The 18,082-nt window shown below is 39.8% G+C and overlaps 2 protein-coding genes across 2 annotated transcripts; both read right to left on the reverse strand.

Moving 5' to 3' along the window:
• Window positions 1-190: 190 nt before the first annotated feature.
• On the reverse strand, window positions 191-9,653 carry NUP35 (nucleoporin 35). Its single transcript, XM_048309860.1, has 9 exons — window positions 9,547-9,653; window positions 8,578-8,748; window positions 6,497-6,624; window positions 4,763-4,823; window positions 4,015-4,156; window positions 3,571-3,640; window positions 3,351-3,479; window positions 1,190-1,357; window positions 191-828 (listed from the first exon to the last, which is right to left on the reverse strand). The coding sequence occupies exons 1-9, from the start codon at window positions 9,578-9,580 to the stop codon at window positions 751-753; spliced, it is 981 nt and encodes a 326-aa protein (XP_048165817.1). The 5' UTR covers window positions 9,581-9,653; the 3' UTR covers window positions 191-750.
• Window positions 9,654-10,749: 1,096 nt separating this feature from the next.
• Window positions 10,750-17,179, reverse strand: DUSP19 (dual specificity phosphatase 19). Its single transcript, XM_048309592.1, has 4 exons — window positions 16,888-17,179; window positions 16,743-16,789; window positions 15,309-15,461; window positions 10,750-11,651 (listed from the first exon to the last, which is right to left on the reverse strand). The coding sequence occupies exons 1-4, from the start codon at window positions 17,132-17,134 to the stop codon at window positions 11,430-11,432; spliced, it is 669 nt and encodes a 222-aa protein (XP_048165549.1). The 5' UTR covers window positions 17,135-17,179; the 3' UTR covers window positions 10,750-11,429.
• Between the last annotated feature and the right edge of the window lie 903 nt (window positions 17,180-18,082).

Consider the following 18,082-nt stretch of genomic DNA (forward strand, 5'->3'; position numbering starts at 1 on the left):
AAGTGCACAATGGTTATAAAATATCCAAATAGTTTGAATACTGGTTGGTACTACTTTGGTAAAAATCAGCAGCACCTGCTCTGCTGATGACACTTCAATAAATATAAGACAACAACATGTTTAACAGTTAAGAGTACTGGCTAATAGTTTTTCCTAATAGAACTCATACTTGTTTAAAAAAACAACCTGAGAAAAGAAACTTTACTTTATTAATAAAACAAAGAGTTAAAAGGTTACTATGACATTTAGAATAGTACACCAGAGATAATTGTAAAACAGCAACAAATCCTAATTTTAAAAAATTCACACCTACTAATAGCAGGCCCTGTCCCTGGTAGACAGCTCTGCATAGTGTTCTTCCTGCAAGCTGCCAATCACCTTTCCAGAAGGGGGAAAAAAAATTAAAGGCATCAGTAAATTTAGCTGCCCTTTTAAGCATTTCCAACTTACTGTGAAGTAATTCACAGAAAGCAATTACAGAGGAAAATTCAGTGCTGACATTTTTTCACAATCATGCCATCAGAGCACAAATAGGGCTAAAGCACTTTTATTTACACTTACTCAGTTTGTAAAACCATGTGTACATTGCCATCATTTAAAGTGCAAGCTACATGTCTTCTGAATTAACTGAAGGCGTAAGAGGTGCTATGTAAGATAAAATACTGCCACCAGTAGTTATACAACTAACTACGAATGCCAGTAGCATAGTTCAAACCCTGACCAGCTTAGTGTGTTACTTCCTCTTGTATATTACCAGCCAAAAACATATTCCATAGCTTTAGATACAATACTTTCATCTTTCCTAGGAGTTTGTCTGTCAGAAACCACCTACAAGGCAGGGAAAAAAAACAAAAAGAGAAAATACAGAGAATCAGTCAACATATAGTTAATAGTTTTTACACTAACCATTTATTTCTGCTTTTCCTAAGCGCTACTGTATTATAACAAAATATGCTTGAAATATTTTCAAAACAAGCCCTTAATCCCTGGAAAAGTGACAAATCATTAATTTAGTATTTTTTATTATTATTTTAGAGACTCAACAGACTGAGCTTGTACTTGAACGACATCATTAAAGAACTGACAGCAACAGATAAAAGCTAAGGTCATATTGAAATTAATGTCTGTACAGCCTCATAGAGCTAAGGGGAGACAACACAAAAACATGTTTCTGTTTCCTTGAAAATACCTGATAGTCACTAGTGGAAGCCTTATATGCTGTTGCAAGAGGTCTCATTGTAGAAATCCTTGTAGTACTATTTGCAGGTTGTATTGGTGTGCCAGCAGGTTTTGTAGGTGGAGTGAAAATTGAAGACATTGAGGATGTAGAGCTTCTTTCAAAGTTTTCCATCACACTCTTAAATAGAGGGTTAATATAATGTAAACAAACACTGAAAAGCAGTATTCCAACCTTTATCATCTAAAGTTATCTAACTATTTAAACATTTTTGATAAAACATATTTGGATCGCAAAAGATAAAAGTCGCATCAGTACAGAGCATACAGGTACACATGATCACCAAGCATTTTCCTCACTGCAATAATTTACATGTTGAATTATGCCATTGCAAAGTAATGGAAGGTGGGAATCTGTTCATTGTCTGTACTAAAAAACCAAGTTTGAAACAATGTAGAGAAAATATACTGTATGACTTGCAATAAACTTCAAGTAGTAACTTGCTTCAGGCCCAGATGAACTAAGTAGCCTAACATCCTCTTCCTAAATATTTCTAAAATATTTAACCTGATCCATACAGTATGGTCTCCAAGCCTTTACCAACTTGCAGTTTCACTCAGTCCCCTTAGCAAATGCTAGAAAAGGAGTCAGAAGGCTCCATTTTGTAAGCTTATGTTTAGAAAGGAATGCATGTAGAATGAAGAGGTAGCAAGTGACTTGATGAGAACCACAAGTTCCACAACAAACCAGAGGAAACAAGATGGTAAATAACAACCAGCCTGGGGAGATGTGACTTGCTGCATTTAGACTCAGTGAAGCATAGCATTCAAGCAGCCTAAAGACAGCAGAAATTTACCAGCACATTTGGTAGAAGAGTGCTTTCCAAAATAAACAATAGGATTGGTGTACACTCTGGGTGGCATCTGACTCTCTGCTTAGCACAAGGGGAACCCATGAAACTAACTAATACTTTTAAATCAGAAGCCTAAGCGCTAATATCAAATCCGTAATGTCTAGTTTTCAATTGCAGGGAAGTCTTACCAAAACCAAACCTTCAATGGATTAGTCTCCTGAAATTTTTTTCCTCCAAAAATACAAGTTAATGACTATAGGTTTATTTATTGGTATATGAAAGTGGATACTAGCCACAGAAGACATGAGAATTCAAAAGCAATGAAGATCAGATGCCTGGTAATTATATGTCTTAGATCATTACTTCTAGAGCTTCAGCTTACAGGCAATTCATTCATCGATACAAACTGGACACCAAAATAATAAAAAGGCAAGGACAGACCACCAGCAGAAGCCCACAGAGAAAAGGGACACAGAATTACTTTTGTTTCTGAATTTTATTGAGTGTAAGAAATGTTTCAGACTGCTAAAACTTCAGTAATTGCGACTTCAATTTCTAGGGCTGCCTTCTCAGAATGGTTTATATTGGAAAGCTTATATTACTCTTTGGTATCATGTATCCTTAAAGGAGACAAAACAATTTGTGCACTACAGAAGAATGACTTATTTGCTTAAGCTAATGTACAAGTACCTAGTGCAAAGTGCTGCAAGAATTAAAGGTCAGGGCATTGCCAATACCTAGATGCTAATAGCTCATGTTAGTATTAAGACTACAAGACAGCCATGTCTACCCCAACTACTACTTACAAGAGAGTGACATGTTTTCCTAGGGGCAGGTGGGAGAATAGGATTGGGATTTTCTTGCTTACAAATTTTCAGTCCAAAGTACTAAGATAAACTCAAGAGCCAGAAGCACACAGTCACATAAAAAAACCAGAGAGGTACAATTAGGAGCAGCAACAGTCTTAATCTGCCATTACGTCTCTACTGCAGGCCCTAAAAGCCAGAAATTCCTGTCAGGAAACTTATCTCGTCTCTTACATTATGGTTTCACTTCCTTGTCTCATATAGCAATATAATTCTGTGCATTGTAACTTCCAAGGAGCACAGAGATTGCCCATAATGATCCTTCTCAGCAGGAAATGTTGACAAATACTTAAGAAAAAGCTTACGTAAACGTGTAACAGACTACATCTTATATAGATGAACTACCTACAATTTGCAATTCCAAAAGAAAAAAAAAATTAAAGAGGTCAGGAAAAATAAAAAGAAAGACCAAAAGCAGTGCCTTATATTTAACTAAAAACAACTATTAACTTACTTTATCTATACAAGGCTTGACACCAATCATGATAGATTCACCAAAAATTCTTCCGTCTTTGCTTAAGGCTTTCCGGGCTTGAAGCTTAGACTGATATCGAATATGCATCCAGTTTCCTGTGTTGGACATCTGTATGAGATTAAGTGAACATTGTGAAATGTAGTTTTTTAAATGCATAATTTGCAATGTTTTCTGACTTAAGTGTCAAACTAAGACATACCACATGCTTTAATATGTTTCCATACTGAGCAAACTGTAGAAGAATATAGGAAGCTGATGCTTGAGGAAATCTGAAAGACAGAAAAAAATACTCAAAAAATTATGAGTAGTTTAAGAATTCAGGTGTTAAGATACAACCCTATGAAGCATTTATAGAAATCCAGAAAAGACCACTGTAATGACATCAGAAGCAGCGACTTGAGAAATACCACCTTCTAGGAACTTTACCACACACCCCCATAGTAGAATGGTGCCTCTCTAACCAGAAAAAATAATGTGTACCTTAAGTTAAGATGCCTCCCTGAAATGTGTGTTTGCTTGCTTGAACCATAGCTGTATTTCCTATAGCACCTACCAATGCCAGACAACATCAATGCCCAATTTCTTCTCCATATGCTGTAAAGACTTCACCCAGGATTTTCTAATACTTTGGAAATCAACTTACCCAAATACAGTTACCCATGTGTCATCAAGTTGATCTTCTGAAGTAAGGGAATCACCTTGAGTATAAAAAGGATCTAGCTGAGCAGGAGATAGAGTAGTCTTCTTAGGCTGCCCAATACTTACAGGACTGAACATGCCTGAAGCTGTTAAATTGAAATGGTATTGTTGAACAAATTTCTTTTGCAAGACAGAAGTTTATAGTAAAAGAATAAATTCAGTGTCAAGCATTTCACTTGTATATGGAAGAGTTTGATGGGGATTTACTCACAGACACAAAAAGTAAGTCAACCATAATTTCACATCTGCAAACACACTAATAATTTTTTATGACTAGCAACCTAGTGTTCTCTTTGACTTCTAAACACCAACAGCTTAATACAGTTGCCAAATAGAAACAGGCCAACAGAATAAAGCTTAGCAAGAAGACACCAGTTCATAGACAAGATATCAAACCTTGTGAAGATAGAAGGCAATCCATCAGTCTCAGCTGCTTCATTCAATTACAACCACCCCCATGCTCAGTTCAATACCACATTTGGAACAAGGAACATGTAAAGTTGATTGAAACTCCGTCAGGCTCAGAATGGATAATTATTTCCTACTCATATCCATATACCTTTTGAAAAGCTAAAAAATACACAACCTCTTCATAAATTAGCAAGGAACTGATGTAGCTTGCACAGTGATGATTTTTCTGTATTAAAGAAAACAGTAAGAAAAGAGATTAGAAATTTTGACAGGACATCTACCTGCTCCCGGAGTCAATGGAAGAATTCCAACTGATGGGCTCTGTGTTAAAGTAAAGCTGGCCTGCATTAAGATACAGAAAACAACAAACCATTCTTATAGGTATACTGCTCAGATCAAAAGAGTCATTTTTCAAGTGATTTAAACATTCAGGTAATAATATTAACTGTTTGGCTTAAGTTATTCCAAACTTTTAAAGGTATGAACAGATATTTGCATGTATATTTAATAAAAGATTACCAAGAGGTATTAATGAAAAGTTATTTGACAATATATTTGACATATGCTTTGTGAAACAAAGTAGGTCTAAGTATCAATACTCAGAACCTTTTAGTTTAACTTCTCAAAATAGTCATGTCACTATTGCTGCTCTATTAATAATTCACGCATTCATGTGCATCCTGATGGGAAGGATATTAGTATCCTAAGTTTATCAGCATTTTCACTGCCTAAAGGGTCCAGAAATCATGGAAACATAACCTCCACTTGTAGGGAGACTACTACTAGACTTACTTTCCTGCTCAACTATTTAGTGCATAGAAGGAAAGTATACTTTGAGTTTTAGATGGTAGTAGTTGTTTTAACATAGGATTTCAACACCCGAAACAATTTTAGTCTATTTTTAGCCTGAACCATGGCATTTCTTAGATACAAAATCAAACAACCTGGAGTACCTGTAGACCTAGGAACATGTGTTCTGATAGCTGCTCAACATTTTTTGAAATTTAATATCCAATCCTTTAAGACACTATTGGATTCTGTCCTTCACAGAGAACCTCAGCTTTCAGAATAAACTTTTCAGAAGGCAGCACTCAATAGAAAGACTGCTCATTCAATGAAAAGTGTTCTCCTTGTATCAAAAGGGTTCAGTGAAAAAGGACCTAGTAATGCTTGATTACTCAGTTAAGCAGAAGAGATTATTATAAAATTTACCTTGTAGGAAATTGAGTGTTCCTCTTTCAAAATTAATCCCAACTGTCTACCAAAACTTTGATTAGCTATTTTACTTGGAAAAAAATTTGCTATGTTTCAATAAGTGCCTCTATTGCCTTCTAAAATATAATCATAGAAACACGAAATTATTAAGGTTGGAAAAGATCTCTAAGATCAAGTCCAACCATTAACCTAGCATTGCCATCTTGACCACTTAAACCATGTCCCCGAGTGCCACATCCACACATTTTTGAACACTTCCGAGGACAGCAATTCTAACACTTCCCTGGGTGGCCTGTTCCAGTGCCTGACCACCCTTTCAGTGAAGAAATTTTTCCTGATATCCAATCTAAACATCTTCTGGTGCAACCTGAGGCCATTTTCTCTTGTCCTATTACTTGTTACCTGGGGGAAGAGACCAGCCTCCACCTTGCTACAACCTCCTTTCAGGTTGTGAAAGGGTCCTTCTAGCAATCAGCAGCCCAATAAACTTACAAGAAAGTGAAAAGCTGCAATAAGGCTGAATTTGTATGTACAAAGCATAACTGAGGCATGACTTGCATTTTTCATTTCCTACTGTATTGCAAATTAGCAACAACAGGAATTTGCTTCATGACCACACCTCTTGTTTAGTGTACACAGGAACAGGTACACCGAACAACCCAGACTAAGCAACAGCATGATCTGAAGGATCATCAGTCATTTTGCTACAGCAGTTTATACAACTAAGTTTGAGAATTCACTGATGCAGTAAGCTGCCTCACATCTTCTGCTAAGAACAGGCCAGTACTGAAGACACTTACTGGTCTTTTTGAGGATAGAGGTGTTGATCCAAGCCCAGGACTAGATAACTCATCATATATGCTTCTAACTGGTGGAGCACCACCTTTATCTTTATGCGTGGGAACTACTGGTTGTGGGGGAGACCCTCCTGTAATTCAAAGGAACAAAAGACCATGAGAAAACTTGTAATTTGCTTTGGTGCTACTTGTTCTTCAATAATAAATTCAACCATGCTCTCATGTTGATTGTTGTTGAGACTGTTGATTGCTTCACTGGAGGTTTGCAAAGCCATCTGTCCTAGCAAACTGTTCAGGTTTGAATGTTCTAGGTAGGAGCATCACATGTGTCTCAAATGGCATCCTACAGAAGTACCATTTAGAACTTTCAGACCTCTTATTAACCCATTCTATTCACTGTCTACAGGTTCTTCTTCTGAAGTTCTGAGCATGGCTGTATCTTTCAATTTTAAGCCAGGCTAGGAGTCTATTTTAATTGCTTCAAAGACTAACTTGCCTATAGTAGAGACATAAAAGCAAGATTTTTAAGACTTGAGATATCCTACATGTTGAAGAACCATACCAAAATGCACAGAGACAATGCACATTGCTGTCCCATTCCCACTGTCCAAATTCCTTAGCTTCCCATCTAATTTCACATTAAATAGAAATGTAAGCTCTTGAGAGCAGGGACTAGCTTGCACATAGCCAGGATGAAGCTAAACCAGCTGCCCTCCCATTTTGTAAACTTTGGGACTTCCAGTATAACAGAGAATTAAACTCCCTAAAAGAACTTCACGTATCTTAACACTTTGTGTGGATTTACCCCAGGGAATAAAAAAGTAGTTTGCATCAAGTTTACACTTCCAAAACATTTGGAAACGAAGCTTTTCCAAATTACTCTTAAATCCTAAATTCTGAGCTTCAAGACTCCACTAAACTGTTTAACACATATAAGAACTGGTACTGTTACATGGAATAATGTGCATTACATAAAGCACTCTCCCATCAAGGTTTTCAGTTGAAGTGATCTACTTGATCACTCCCTTTGGGAATTCTGTGTTAGTATCTTACTGGCTCCCCTTTTCCTAAAATTGATACTCTGAGGCTGCAATAAACCCTTTAAAAAACAATTAGGTGAAATTTATGTGATTACTTTCAATTTCATAAATATTTTCATAAGAGGTTTGCTCCCCAGACAGATAAGGGCAGGCAGACAAGAGCAAGAAGCAGACCAACAAACCTCCAATTATGGAACATTTTAAGTTGGTAGGGACCTAGAAAGAAAATCAAATCCAATTCTGCCTGACATTCAAAGAAGAGAATATTTTATTAAGATAAATTTTTGCAGTACTTTAATCCTCAATTTCTCCTTCAAAATGACTAGCAAATTAACACCATCAGATATTATATTATGCCAACTGATTTAGTACAAAAGCCAAGATTACCCATGACATGCCAACTACTCACTCATTCTTCTCAGAGAAGAAAACAAACATACAGTACTAACATGGGTAAAGAACTTCTCCTAGTCTGATTAATTAGGTGGTCGAAGAGAAATGAGTATCTACAGCTAGGAAAAGTCACTACTCCAGTCCAATGACAGCAGATATCAAGACTGTAGCTACAACCACTAGATACTAATTAAGAAGTATATTTTTAGTTTTTCTCCACCCAGTTTTTTTAAGTTTGACAATCTGTAAGTGGCCTTTTAGAATTCAAAGAAATAGAAAAATTTCTGCAAAGAAATTAGCAGTTTGCACAAGCTGCGTTTAGTTTGCCAGCAGATATCTCCGTTTTAAACAAACAGAACACATCAATATACATGTAACTGACTTGTAAAGAGTCATATAAATTGATACTGTATTAGGAGAGGTTCCTATTACCTTCCCTGTAAAACAAACTTTTCCTGATACCAAAACTGCCACATTTAAAACATTTATTATAATCAAATACACTGAGTTCACCACTTATTCAATCAGTGGAGTTTGCTTATAGAAAGATATAAAACTATAAGGATTCAAGTCTGCAACAGCATGCAGAACAATGAGACAAACCAATTTTTTGGTTTCAGGACAATTTTTCAGCATTTAACATATTCTGACCTGCAAGTAGTGGAGACCTTGTTTCCATTACACCAACTGAAGGGCCATATAAAGCACGTGGCTGCGGAGTCACTGGTGCAGGTAAGTCACCCATCAAAAACCCAGGGAGAAATTGAGCACTAGTTCCTTGTTTTGGAGACGTTGGGGAGCCAAGAGTCATTGGTTCAGCTCCTGAAAACAAAATTTTAAAATATGAAAAAGACAAGTGAGCTAACTTTTCCCATTGTGGGTTCTATTAAAGAAATGTAACACAAGATACAATAAGTGATTAAGATCACAGAATCCCAGAATCGCTAAGGTTGGAAGGGACCTCTGGAGAACATCTAGTCCAGACCCCCAGCCAAGGCAGGGTCACCCAGAGCAGAAGACACAGAAACGTCTCCAGGTGAATTTGGAATGTGTCCAGAAAGGGAGACTCCACAACCTCCCTGAGCAGCCTGTTCCAGTGCTCGGCAACCTACAGTGTAAAGAATTTCTTCATCATGATAAGATAGAACTCCTTATGTTTTGCTTTATGGGCATTGCTCCTCGCCCTGTCGCTGGGCACCACCGAAAAGAGCGTGGCACCGCCCTCTTGGCACCCGCCTTTGAGATATTTACAACTACTGATGAGATCGAAGGCGGTTTAATCATTCATTTTACAGGCAAGCCAAGTTTATCACAACCGTGCATTTTTCGCAACTACAAGTGGCGGCCGATCGATTTAAACCCCCTCCTCTTTCGCTTCACCCCAGCGCGAACCGCCCCTTCCCGGCGTCATCTCCCACTGCCCACTCCAGCTCAGCAGCATCCACACTCCCTCGCCTAGAGCAGGAGGTCGGCCCCGGCCCCACTCCCCTCTCCCGGAGAGCAGGCAGCGCCGGGAGACCCGCCGGGCACCTCCGGCCGGGAAACGGAGCCCTCTGAAGCGGCGCCCAGCAAAGCCGAAGCACGGCGTGAGTGGGGAGGGAGCCCGTGGGCCCGGCTCACCTGCGGGCGGCAGCTCCATGGCGAAGGCGGCCATATCGGCCCGGATGGCGGAAAGAAGGGGGCGGCAGCGCCTCCGCCAAGCACTTTCAAACGAGACAGAGCTTCCTGCCGCCGTCACTTCCGACCCGCCCCCTGACATATTGTGATGAAGCGGGGCGGGAGGAACTTCGTCGCGGGGGTGAGGTGTTCGGGGCCGGGCATGAGGCCGGCCCGGGTTGTCGCCTCACGGCTCCTCGGCAAACGGTCCCCCCGTGGAGGGCCAGGTCGTGAACGGAGTTGAAGGAACCGCGGTTACCGTTAAGGGGATTGTCCTGGGTTGCTTCCACAGGCTGAGAACTCAGAGCAGCTTCTCTACACTGCCTCCCCAGGGAAAGGGCTGTCAGTCATTGCCAAGGCTGCCAGCACCACAGCCACCCGCGTCCGCCGGGACAACGCAGTGAGCTGTACCCGCACGGACACGGGGGAACGATGACCACGACCAGCGATCAGATGCAGCGGGGTTGCCTAAACCCCGCATTAACGTTTAGCATAGAATCATAGAATGGGTTGGCTTGGAAAGGATCTTAAAGCTCATCCAGCTCCATCCCCTGCCATGGGCAGGGACACCTTCCACTATCCCAGGTTGCTCTGAGCCCCGTCCAATCAGGCCTTGGGCACTTCCAGGGATGGGGCAGCCACAGCTCTTCTGGGCAACCTGTGCCAGGGCCTCACCATCCTCACTGTAAATAATCTAATCTAAACCTACTCTCTTTCTTTGAATCCATTCCCCCTTGTCCTGGCACTACATGTTCTTGAGCATGAGCAATTCATATTGAGAACAAGAGAGGTCGTGGTTCAAACATAATGATATGCTACAGTTCAAACTACTGGTACCAGGACAGAACACCAATCTTGAAACCAAACCTTTAAAATCACTTTATCACACAATTTATCCAAACACAGTGTTCTCTTTATTTTGCTGCATATTAATATATCAAAGCATTAAGAGCTGGCATGAAGGCCACAAAATATTATTAAAGTCTTGTACAGATTTTTTTTTTTTTTTAAACATGACATATTAAGACAGTAATTTCAGCCTGGAGTCTCTCAGGAGGGTCAAAATTACATACCCTATGATGTCTGTTCTTTACATATCATGTGGAATGGAGTGAGAGGACAGCATGTGAGGACCAAATGTGAAGAAAAGACAGTACCATGAGCAGAGACAGATCAACATTTTTTTTAATCGCTGCTGAAATGATTTACAAAAAAACCCCAAACCTGCTAGTTCCAAGACTGAAATCATCACGATAATGCACTTCAAATCACTACTAGATGAAAAACAGTATAAATACACAAAGTATTAAAGCATCCTAAGCATTTTGAGCATCCTCAAAAGACCATCATTTTAATTTCAAAAAAAAATTAATGGCTTGCTAGCCCACAAAATTCCGTTATATCATCTATAGTTGCAATATAATTTTAAAATCCAGTATCAAGGTACTTCATTATATGAACATTTTATTATCTAGATTTTACAACCAACTAGGAATGCACAGATTTGGAAAGAAAGCAATTTATTTCAGTTATTTTATTTCCTTTCTCTACTGCCTGCATTTTCTGATGGTTCAGTAAGCAAACCATAATTCTATTGTTTTCTAATATTTCAAGGAAAACTGAGCTTTATCTTTTTATTAGTGCCCTGGTTTTAGGCAAAACTTCTTTGAAGTCAGTACAACACCATTTGGCTTTTTGATGACATGCTGGAAAAAAGAGGGTCAAAGGAGGGTACATAAAGACTTGAAAATGCACATTTGAAAGGGGATTTCAAAATGACACATTAAAGTATAACCAACATATGTTCCTGTATAGTCAAAACAGATTATTTCACTTCTCCCTTTGGATCAGTCATGATTGTTTATGCTTCCGTTTGCCTTTATAATCTGTTCTTGGTACTTGTGAAGCTGCTCCATGAAGCCAGGATTTGGACAAGCCGCAGGCCTTGCATTTTTCACCAAGGAAAAGGCTCTGGCAAAGCTCAGTCTTTCTGAATTCATTAGAAAACCAATGACTACAGCTGCTGCACGGGAGACTCCTGCATTACAGTGAACCAGTACCACGCCATCCTCCAAGAAAGAAATGAAATATAAATTGGGATAGTCATTAGGTAGATAACAAGTGTAAGAAACTTTATATAAAATTCTTTTAAGACTTACTGAAAGCTCCTTGCTGAGCTCAAAGCAAATATTTACACATATAAGTCCAAATACAGATATAAGCATAAGTGTGAAATTAAGTACTTTTCTACCCCAAACCCTTTATTATTACCAAATTCTTCAAACCTAATTCATACCATATTAGTAAAACACATCCTCTGTCCTTCTTCCTGAGGCCCTTCATTTAAAACTAAATCACAGACACCTGGGATACTAAAGTATCTGATCTAACTGGGTGGCAATTTTGAAATAGATTTTATTTTCAATATGGAAAGGAACTTGACAGGATCTTGTTAAAGGTTAAAAACATAGCAAGGCAACAAACAGCTAGGCACAGAGGCAGATTTTAGAACATCTTGTAGTTCCAGTCGCATGTCTCTTGTGTACTCTGCACGGAAGATTCTGGGTAACAGGGATCATGCACAGGAACAGAAAAATTAGAAAAGATACCATGTGATTTGCAACAGATCTCTTCCTTCCCATCACACAACTGGTACAACTGCAGCAGCTGGTATAGCTGGTACAACTAAGGTCCCTTAACTGGGAATGAGGGTGCAGAATCCAAAACTACTAAACCTCCCATAAACTCACAAATGCTTCTTCTGAGGGTTGAATTCAGGCTTATCCTGAATTATATATAAAATTAATGGTTTTTATCCTACTTAAACATTTCCCACACAACCTTTGAGACACCTGAATGGCTCTTTTTAGGCACTGCAAGTTTTGTTATGAAATAACACACCCAAATTAATGCAAAGACAACTAGACAATCTAGCACATCTTAAGCAATATTTGCAAGGCCCAGGCTTTGTGATGTTGTCATGTTTGTATGTCAGACTATGATCTGGAAAGGGCTCAGTCCAAACTGTCTGCCAAATGCCCCTTTGACACAAAAAGAAACCACCAAATCCCCAGCACCTCCATATTCTGAATGAAGATACTGAAACATGACATGATGTGCTCAGATACTTGAGGCTAAACAGAACTATTCCCGTTATAAAGAGCCTGTTCTGTCTGCCCTTAACAGGCACAAGTTACTTAATGGGAATTTTACCCAGAGACAAAAATAACATGGGTAAATAATATGCATTGGAAGCAATTTTTCTTTTCCTTTGTACAGTTCATACTTTGTTTCCTTCTTTCACATTTAAGTTTGATGTGTCTTTTTAAATAACTGGTTTGTTTTGCACTGCCAAAAATTATATAGTGATACCCATGAATCCTGAAAATTATTGAACATGAATGAATCTGGGCCATAATATTAAACCAACTGTAATACTGAGAATATTTATCTTTCCTTGCTAAAGTCCATTGTTTACAATTCATACAAAACCAAATTTGGCATGTCATTCTTAACTACTTTTGTATTAGCTATGAATACAGAATAAAAGTGAGAAACAGATTGCAAATAGAAAACTCATCTCTATTTACCAAGAACTCCTTGCTCTGATCCTGATACCCTAAGTTTTCCTGCCCAGAAATGGTCTATGGACTTGCAAGAACCATATAAGATTCAAGAACAAGTTGGGGCTTTTTTTTTAATTTTTATGGAGAGAGAAGCAAAATCACCTTCCACCAACAGAAAAGGTTTATACAGTGGTTATACACAGTGGGCAAAAAGCCTCATCAAGGAAAGAAATTTAAAAGTAGCATAACGTTTTTGGTGAAGTTGAAGACTAATATAGTCTTTATGGATCCATTTTACTTAGCAGTGGAACAGAGGCTTTTTTCCTTAGGAAAGACAGAGGGAGCAATAAGAAGCGTTGTTCATGAATAAGCAAAGATTTTCTCTTTGGAAACACAAGATTTCAGAATTTTTATTATTAGATATTAAACATATAAAAAAGTATCCCTCATTCATATTCCCTCAGTATTATGACGTGACATGGGTCACTGAACATGTCATGGAAAACCTGCCTACCAGTTTGGAGCCTAGAAGAAAAGTTGAGCTCTGATCAGTATCAGAATCCGTACCATGGTGTCTAGAGACTTGAGCCATTACAATCTTAGAAAAGTGAATCCTGTTACAAATACCCAGCTGGCAATGACTTACAGAACAGTGCAGGCTTCACTTGCATCCTCAAATTCACGTGCTCTCATACTTCCTTCATTGAGTTAACCACGTTCTAGAAATAATTTCTCATATACCATGTTCTCTCACCAGTGAACATCTCTTCCTCCCCCATTTTAGGAGATGAAACAGTAGTATCTCTGTGATTACTTAAACAGAAGAGCACTTCATGACACAATTTATCATAAGCTCTTTTAACACTATTTTGACAAAGCAAATAAAGTAATTCAAACCACCCAGAGATCTGTCTCTGTATACCACTATCATGTGCTTTTTGAACGGATCCTGGAGAACAACTATTCCATCAATTACCTTCTCTTTCATTCACCTCTCCCATCAGAAAATTACTAATATTGCTGTAAAAGTTTTCCTGAAAACTCCTTAACTTACAAAATAGTAACTGGGACATAAACACCAGAGGCAGAAAGCAAAATTGAGCCGTTATGAATGGACACTCTCATTTAGAAATGAACTGGAAACTGTAATTAGAAACCTTGAAAAGGTCATTAAGTGACAATATGTTATCACATAGCTTGTAAATTATAAATGAGAGAAGGAAAGAACACTGTGACACAAAGAAAACTGGGGCAAGATCATCTTTAATCCCAATCTACATAAACAATGAACCTGACAGATATGGTAGAATAACATGCAATAATGTTTGATTGTTGAGTTATAGTTTGGATACCAAAACAATGGTTGTCGTAAATTAAACAGTAAGCCTGAATTTAACAGCTGTGAGTTGAGCATGTTCCTGGTTACAGATAACTCTGCCAAGCAACCCCAGAAGGGTTTTTCAGCCTATTTTCTATGTCACATCCTTTCAGGATTTTGTGAGCAGTTAAAATCACTTTTGGCTCCAAAACTACTAACACATTCTCTGATATTCTTGGTATATATTTGGATTCATAGCCTCTTCTTTGAGCAGCCTGGTCTAGTGGGAGGTGTCCCTGCCCATGGCAGGGGGTTGGAGCTAGATAATCTTTAAAGTGCCTTCCAACCCAAACCATTCAATGATTCTATGATGAAAAGCACAAAGATGGTGAACAGCTGATGATAAACCACACAGATCTGTAAAAGCCCTGTTTCTTGCTTCTAATCCAGGCTGGTTTCTAATCCAAAACAACATCCCCAATGGATAAGTAAATTTCCTCCATTTCCTTCTGTCAGGGATACTGACTTGGATTTAGGATGCAATTTTTCTATCTAAACTCAACCCCTGGTCTAACTGTATTAAAGAAGCATTTCTCTAAAACTCAAGACAGTCATCCTGAAAAAGCAGTGCTGGAGGGAATGAAGATTAACAGCAGTGCCATGTCTCTAGGAATGCTTAGAATTTACTTGGATTTTCTATTTAAAATTTAAAAAGACAATGGCAAAACTATTCATTTGGTACCGTATTTTCTTTTAGCAAAAGAAGCTGCTTTAGTTCTTGAATAGCGTAATAAATAATCTAAACAGGATAACTACTAACATTAATTATTGATAGACCATACCTGGATCTTGGCTTTCTCAATAAACTCAAAACATTCAGGGAAATAGGAGGTAATATCAGTTTCTGGGAGGTCCAGAATGGAAATGGTCTTGTATATAAAGTCATTGAGGAAGGCATTTTGGACTCCATATGCCACATTTAGAACATGAGTGACCTAAGTAAAAAAAAAAAGAAAAGAAAAAAAAAGGCATTTTCTGAAGACAGCAAACAAAGTGAGTAGTAACAAAGGTGAGTTAATCTTCAGGCATATAGAGACTCTACCTTACACAAGATGCAACGTTCAGTTTTACATACATATGCTGTCTGTGGTATGCTTTTCTCCAAGCAAAGTTTCAAAGTGTGCTAAAACATACTGTGATAAATCTCAGGGTTTTTCTGAGAGGAAATGAAAAGATCATTGCTCAAATGCAGACTAAAAAGTGGATTTTCAGCAGAAAAGGGAGTTGTCAGCACATGGCTGGAAAATAAAAGAGAAAGCAATAGGAATGAAAGCAGACCACCCAACAATCCCCCAAATTTCAAGCCTGCTCTAACCCATCAGCTTAATGCTCCTTCTGGTTGGTTACCAGAACCACTTGCTGAAGCAGAAAGATTACAGAGTAAACTGTTCTTGGCAGACGACACCACCTCTGGCCTCCTGCCATCTCTGCTCTGTCCAGGCTACAGTCAGGTTGTGGGTTAAGTTACAGTAAATTGACATTTAGATGGCACCAGATGCCAACCTGGTGCACACCCTGTCCTGCAGAAGCACCACTGTTCAAAGGCCTTATCACCCCATTACTGCAAGAGAGAAAAAACAAAAGTTTGGGACAGACTTAGAGAAGCTGCTTTGTTTTTCTAGTTTCATCAATGCCCATAAGGCAAGAGGGAATGGTGCTGCTTAGTGTCTGAAGTGGAAACACATATAGCAGCATAGAAATCTGTTCCATTAAACAGCTCTAAACAATCATCATTCTTGCAGGGCAGCAAGACTCTTTTCAGTGGTACCTAGCAACAGGACGAGGAGCATTGGCCATCAACTAAAACATAAGAAGTTTCACCTCAGCATGAGGAAGAACTTCTTTAGATTGAGGGTGGCCAAGCACTGGAACAAGTGCCCAGGAAGGTCATGGAGTCTCCCTGTCTGGAGACATTCTACACCCACCTGGACACATTCTTGTGTCACCTGCTCTGGGTGACCCTGCCTTGGCAGGGCGTTTGCACTAGACAATCTCCAAAAGTCCCTTGGAAGATTCTGGTATTCTCTGAAAACACTTCAGTTTCTCGTGAAGCCAACAGAAACCCATCCACCTGCAAATGGAGCAGCCTTTTGAAAATGCAAGTGGAATACAGTTTTACTCAGATTTGCTAGAGAATATTTTAGAATTTTTAATTTACAAGTGAAACTCACTGCACGCATTACGCGAGATGCATTTGTATGTCCCTGTAACGTTACCTTATGCTTTCTCATCGTCTCCAGGTCGTGAGCAGCATCCTGTGACCCTACAGAGAGAGAAAGAACGTGCCCGTCGCTGCGCTGAGCCCCTGCCCGGCCGGCGCACCACCCCCTCTCCCTGCACGCCGCCCCCAGGCTCACTCACCCAGCAGTAGCCAGGGCTTCACCACGCCGACCTGGAGGTCGGCGCTGAGGTCCTGCACGAAGCCGCCGCCGGGCGCCGCCTCCTCCTCCTCCTCCATGTGCAAGCAGGCGCCGCGCCACGTCTCGATGATCCTGCGGCCCGTGAGCGTCGTCACGCGGGTGCGCTGCTTCCGCAGGTTGGCCCTGGAGAAGCTCCGGATCTCTTGGGTGAGGGAGTGCATGGCGCGACTGCCGGCACCGCTCCGCATCGACCGGCCCGCGCCGACCGTCGGTGACGCGCCCCCCGGGGGCGGTGCCTCGGCGCGCAGTGCTCCCCCCGTTCCGTCCTGTCGTAACTAAAGCAGCCTTTAAATCGAAAATCCATGTTTCCAGTGCCCTGCTGTTTTGGGCAACAGGCCATGCAGCAACGCCTGTCTGACTCTAATTGGGACCTGCTTGTCGGGAAGCATAGAAAAACATTGTAAGCAGCTAAATGGAAAATAATAGAATTAAATATATTGGGTCTATTTTTTCCCCAGAGTCATTTGACTAGTGACCAAAGACTAAACAAAATCAGCTTCTTATGTTTACCGAAGAGGTAAAATGAAGAAAAGGGAGGCAAGGTGACGCTGCTTCCCCCTTATTCCCAAATGACTTAACGCCCATGTTTTCACGTATTCTCCATAGTGTACCATTTGTAGTGTTCCACAGCTGGTACACAGCATAAAATCACAGCATGGTTTGGGTTGGAAGAGACCTTAAAGATCATCTCGTTCCAGCTCCCCTGCCATGTGCCTGGACACCTTCCACTAGACCAGGTTGTTCCAAGCCCTGTCCTGGCTTTCAACACTTCCAGAGATGGGGAATCCACAGCTTCTCTGGGCAACCTGTTCCAGTGCCTCACCACCCCCACAGTAAAGAATTTCTTCCAGATATCTATTTCCCCTCTTTCAGTTTGAGCTTATTGTTTCTTATCCTATCACTGAGGTTCTTGATAAAGAATCCTTCTTCCTTGTAGGTCCCTTCAGATAATGGAAGGCTACATAAGTGTGTGAAATGTTTGTCTGCAAAGTTAGATGGTAATACTGTTAAGTTAAATGCTGCCAGAAGTACATTTCAATTTGCTAACAATCCTCTGTGCTGGCTTATAGAATAAGGACATATTGCTACAGTACTTCTCCTCTTGTAATATTCCTCAAACTTATGCTGGAGGGATA

This window comes from Corvus hawaiiensis, chromosome 7, assembly GCF_020740725.1.
Source record: "Corvus hawaiiensis isolate bCorHaw1 chromosome 7, bCorHaw1.pri.cur, whole genome shotgun sequence".
In the NCBI taxonomy this organism is placed as follows: Eukaryota; Metazoa; Chordata; class Aves; order Passeriformes; family Corvidae; genus Corvus; species Corvus hawaiiensis.

Coding starts and splice junctions, on each gene's coding strand:
- NUP35 (XM_048309860.1), bottom strand. CDS start 9,580: ATGGCCGCCTTCGCCATGGAGCTGCCGCCCGCAG. Junction 4,824..6,496: donor CTCTATCCTCAAAAAGACCA/GTAAGTGTCTTC, acceptor ATCTTAATGCAG/GCCAGCTTTACTTTAACACA. Junction 3,641..4,014: donor ACATGGGTAACTGTATTTGG/GTAAGTTGATTT, acceptor TCTGTCTTTCAG/ATTTCCTCAAGCATCAGCTT.
- DUSP19 (XM_048309592.1), bottom strand. CDS start 17,134: ATGCGGAGCGGTGCCGGCAGTCGCGCCATGCACTCCCTCACCCAAGAG. Junction 15,462..16,742: donor AGACGATGAGAAAGCATAAG/GTAACGTTACAG, acceptor TTTTTTACTTAG/GTCACTCATGTTCTAAATGT. Junction 11,652..15,308: donor TTGAGAAAGCCAAGATCCAG/GTATGGTCTATC, acceptor TCTTTCTTGGAG/GATGGCGTGGTACTGGTTCA.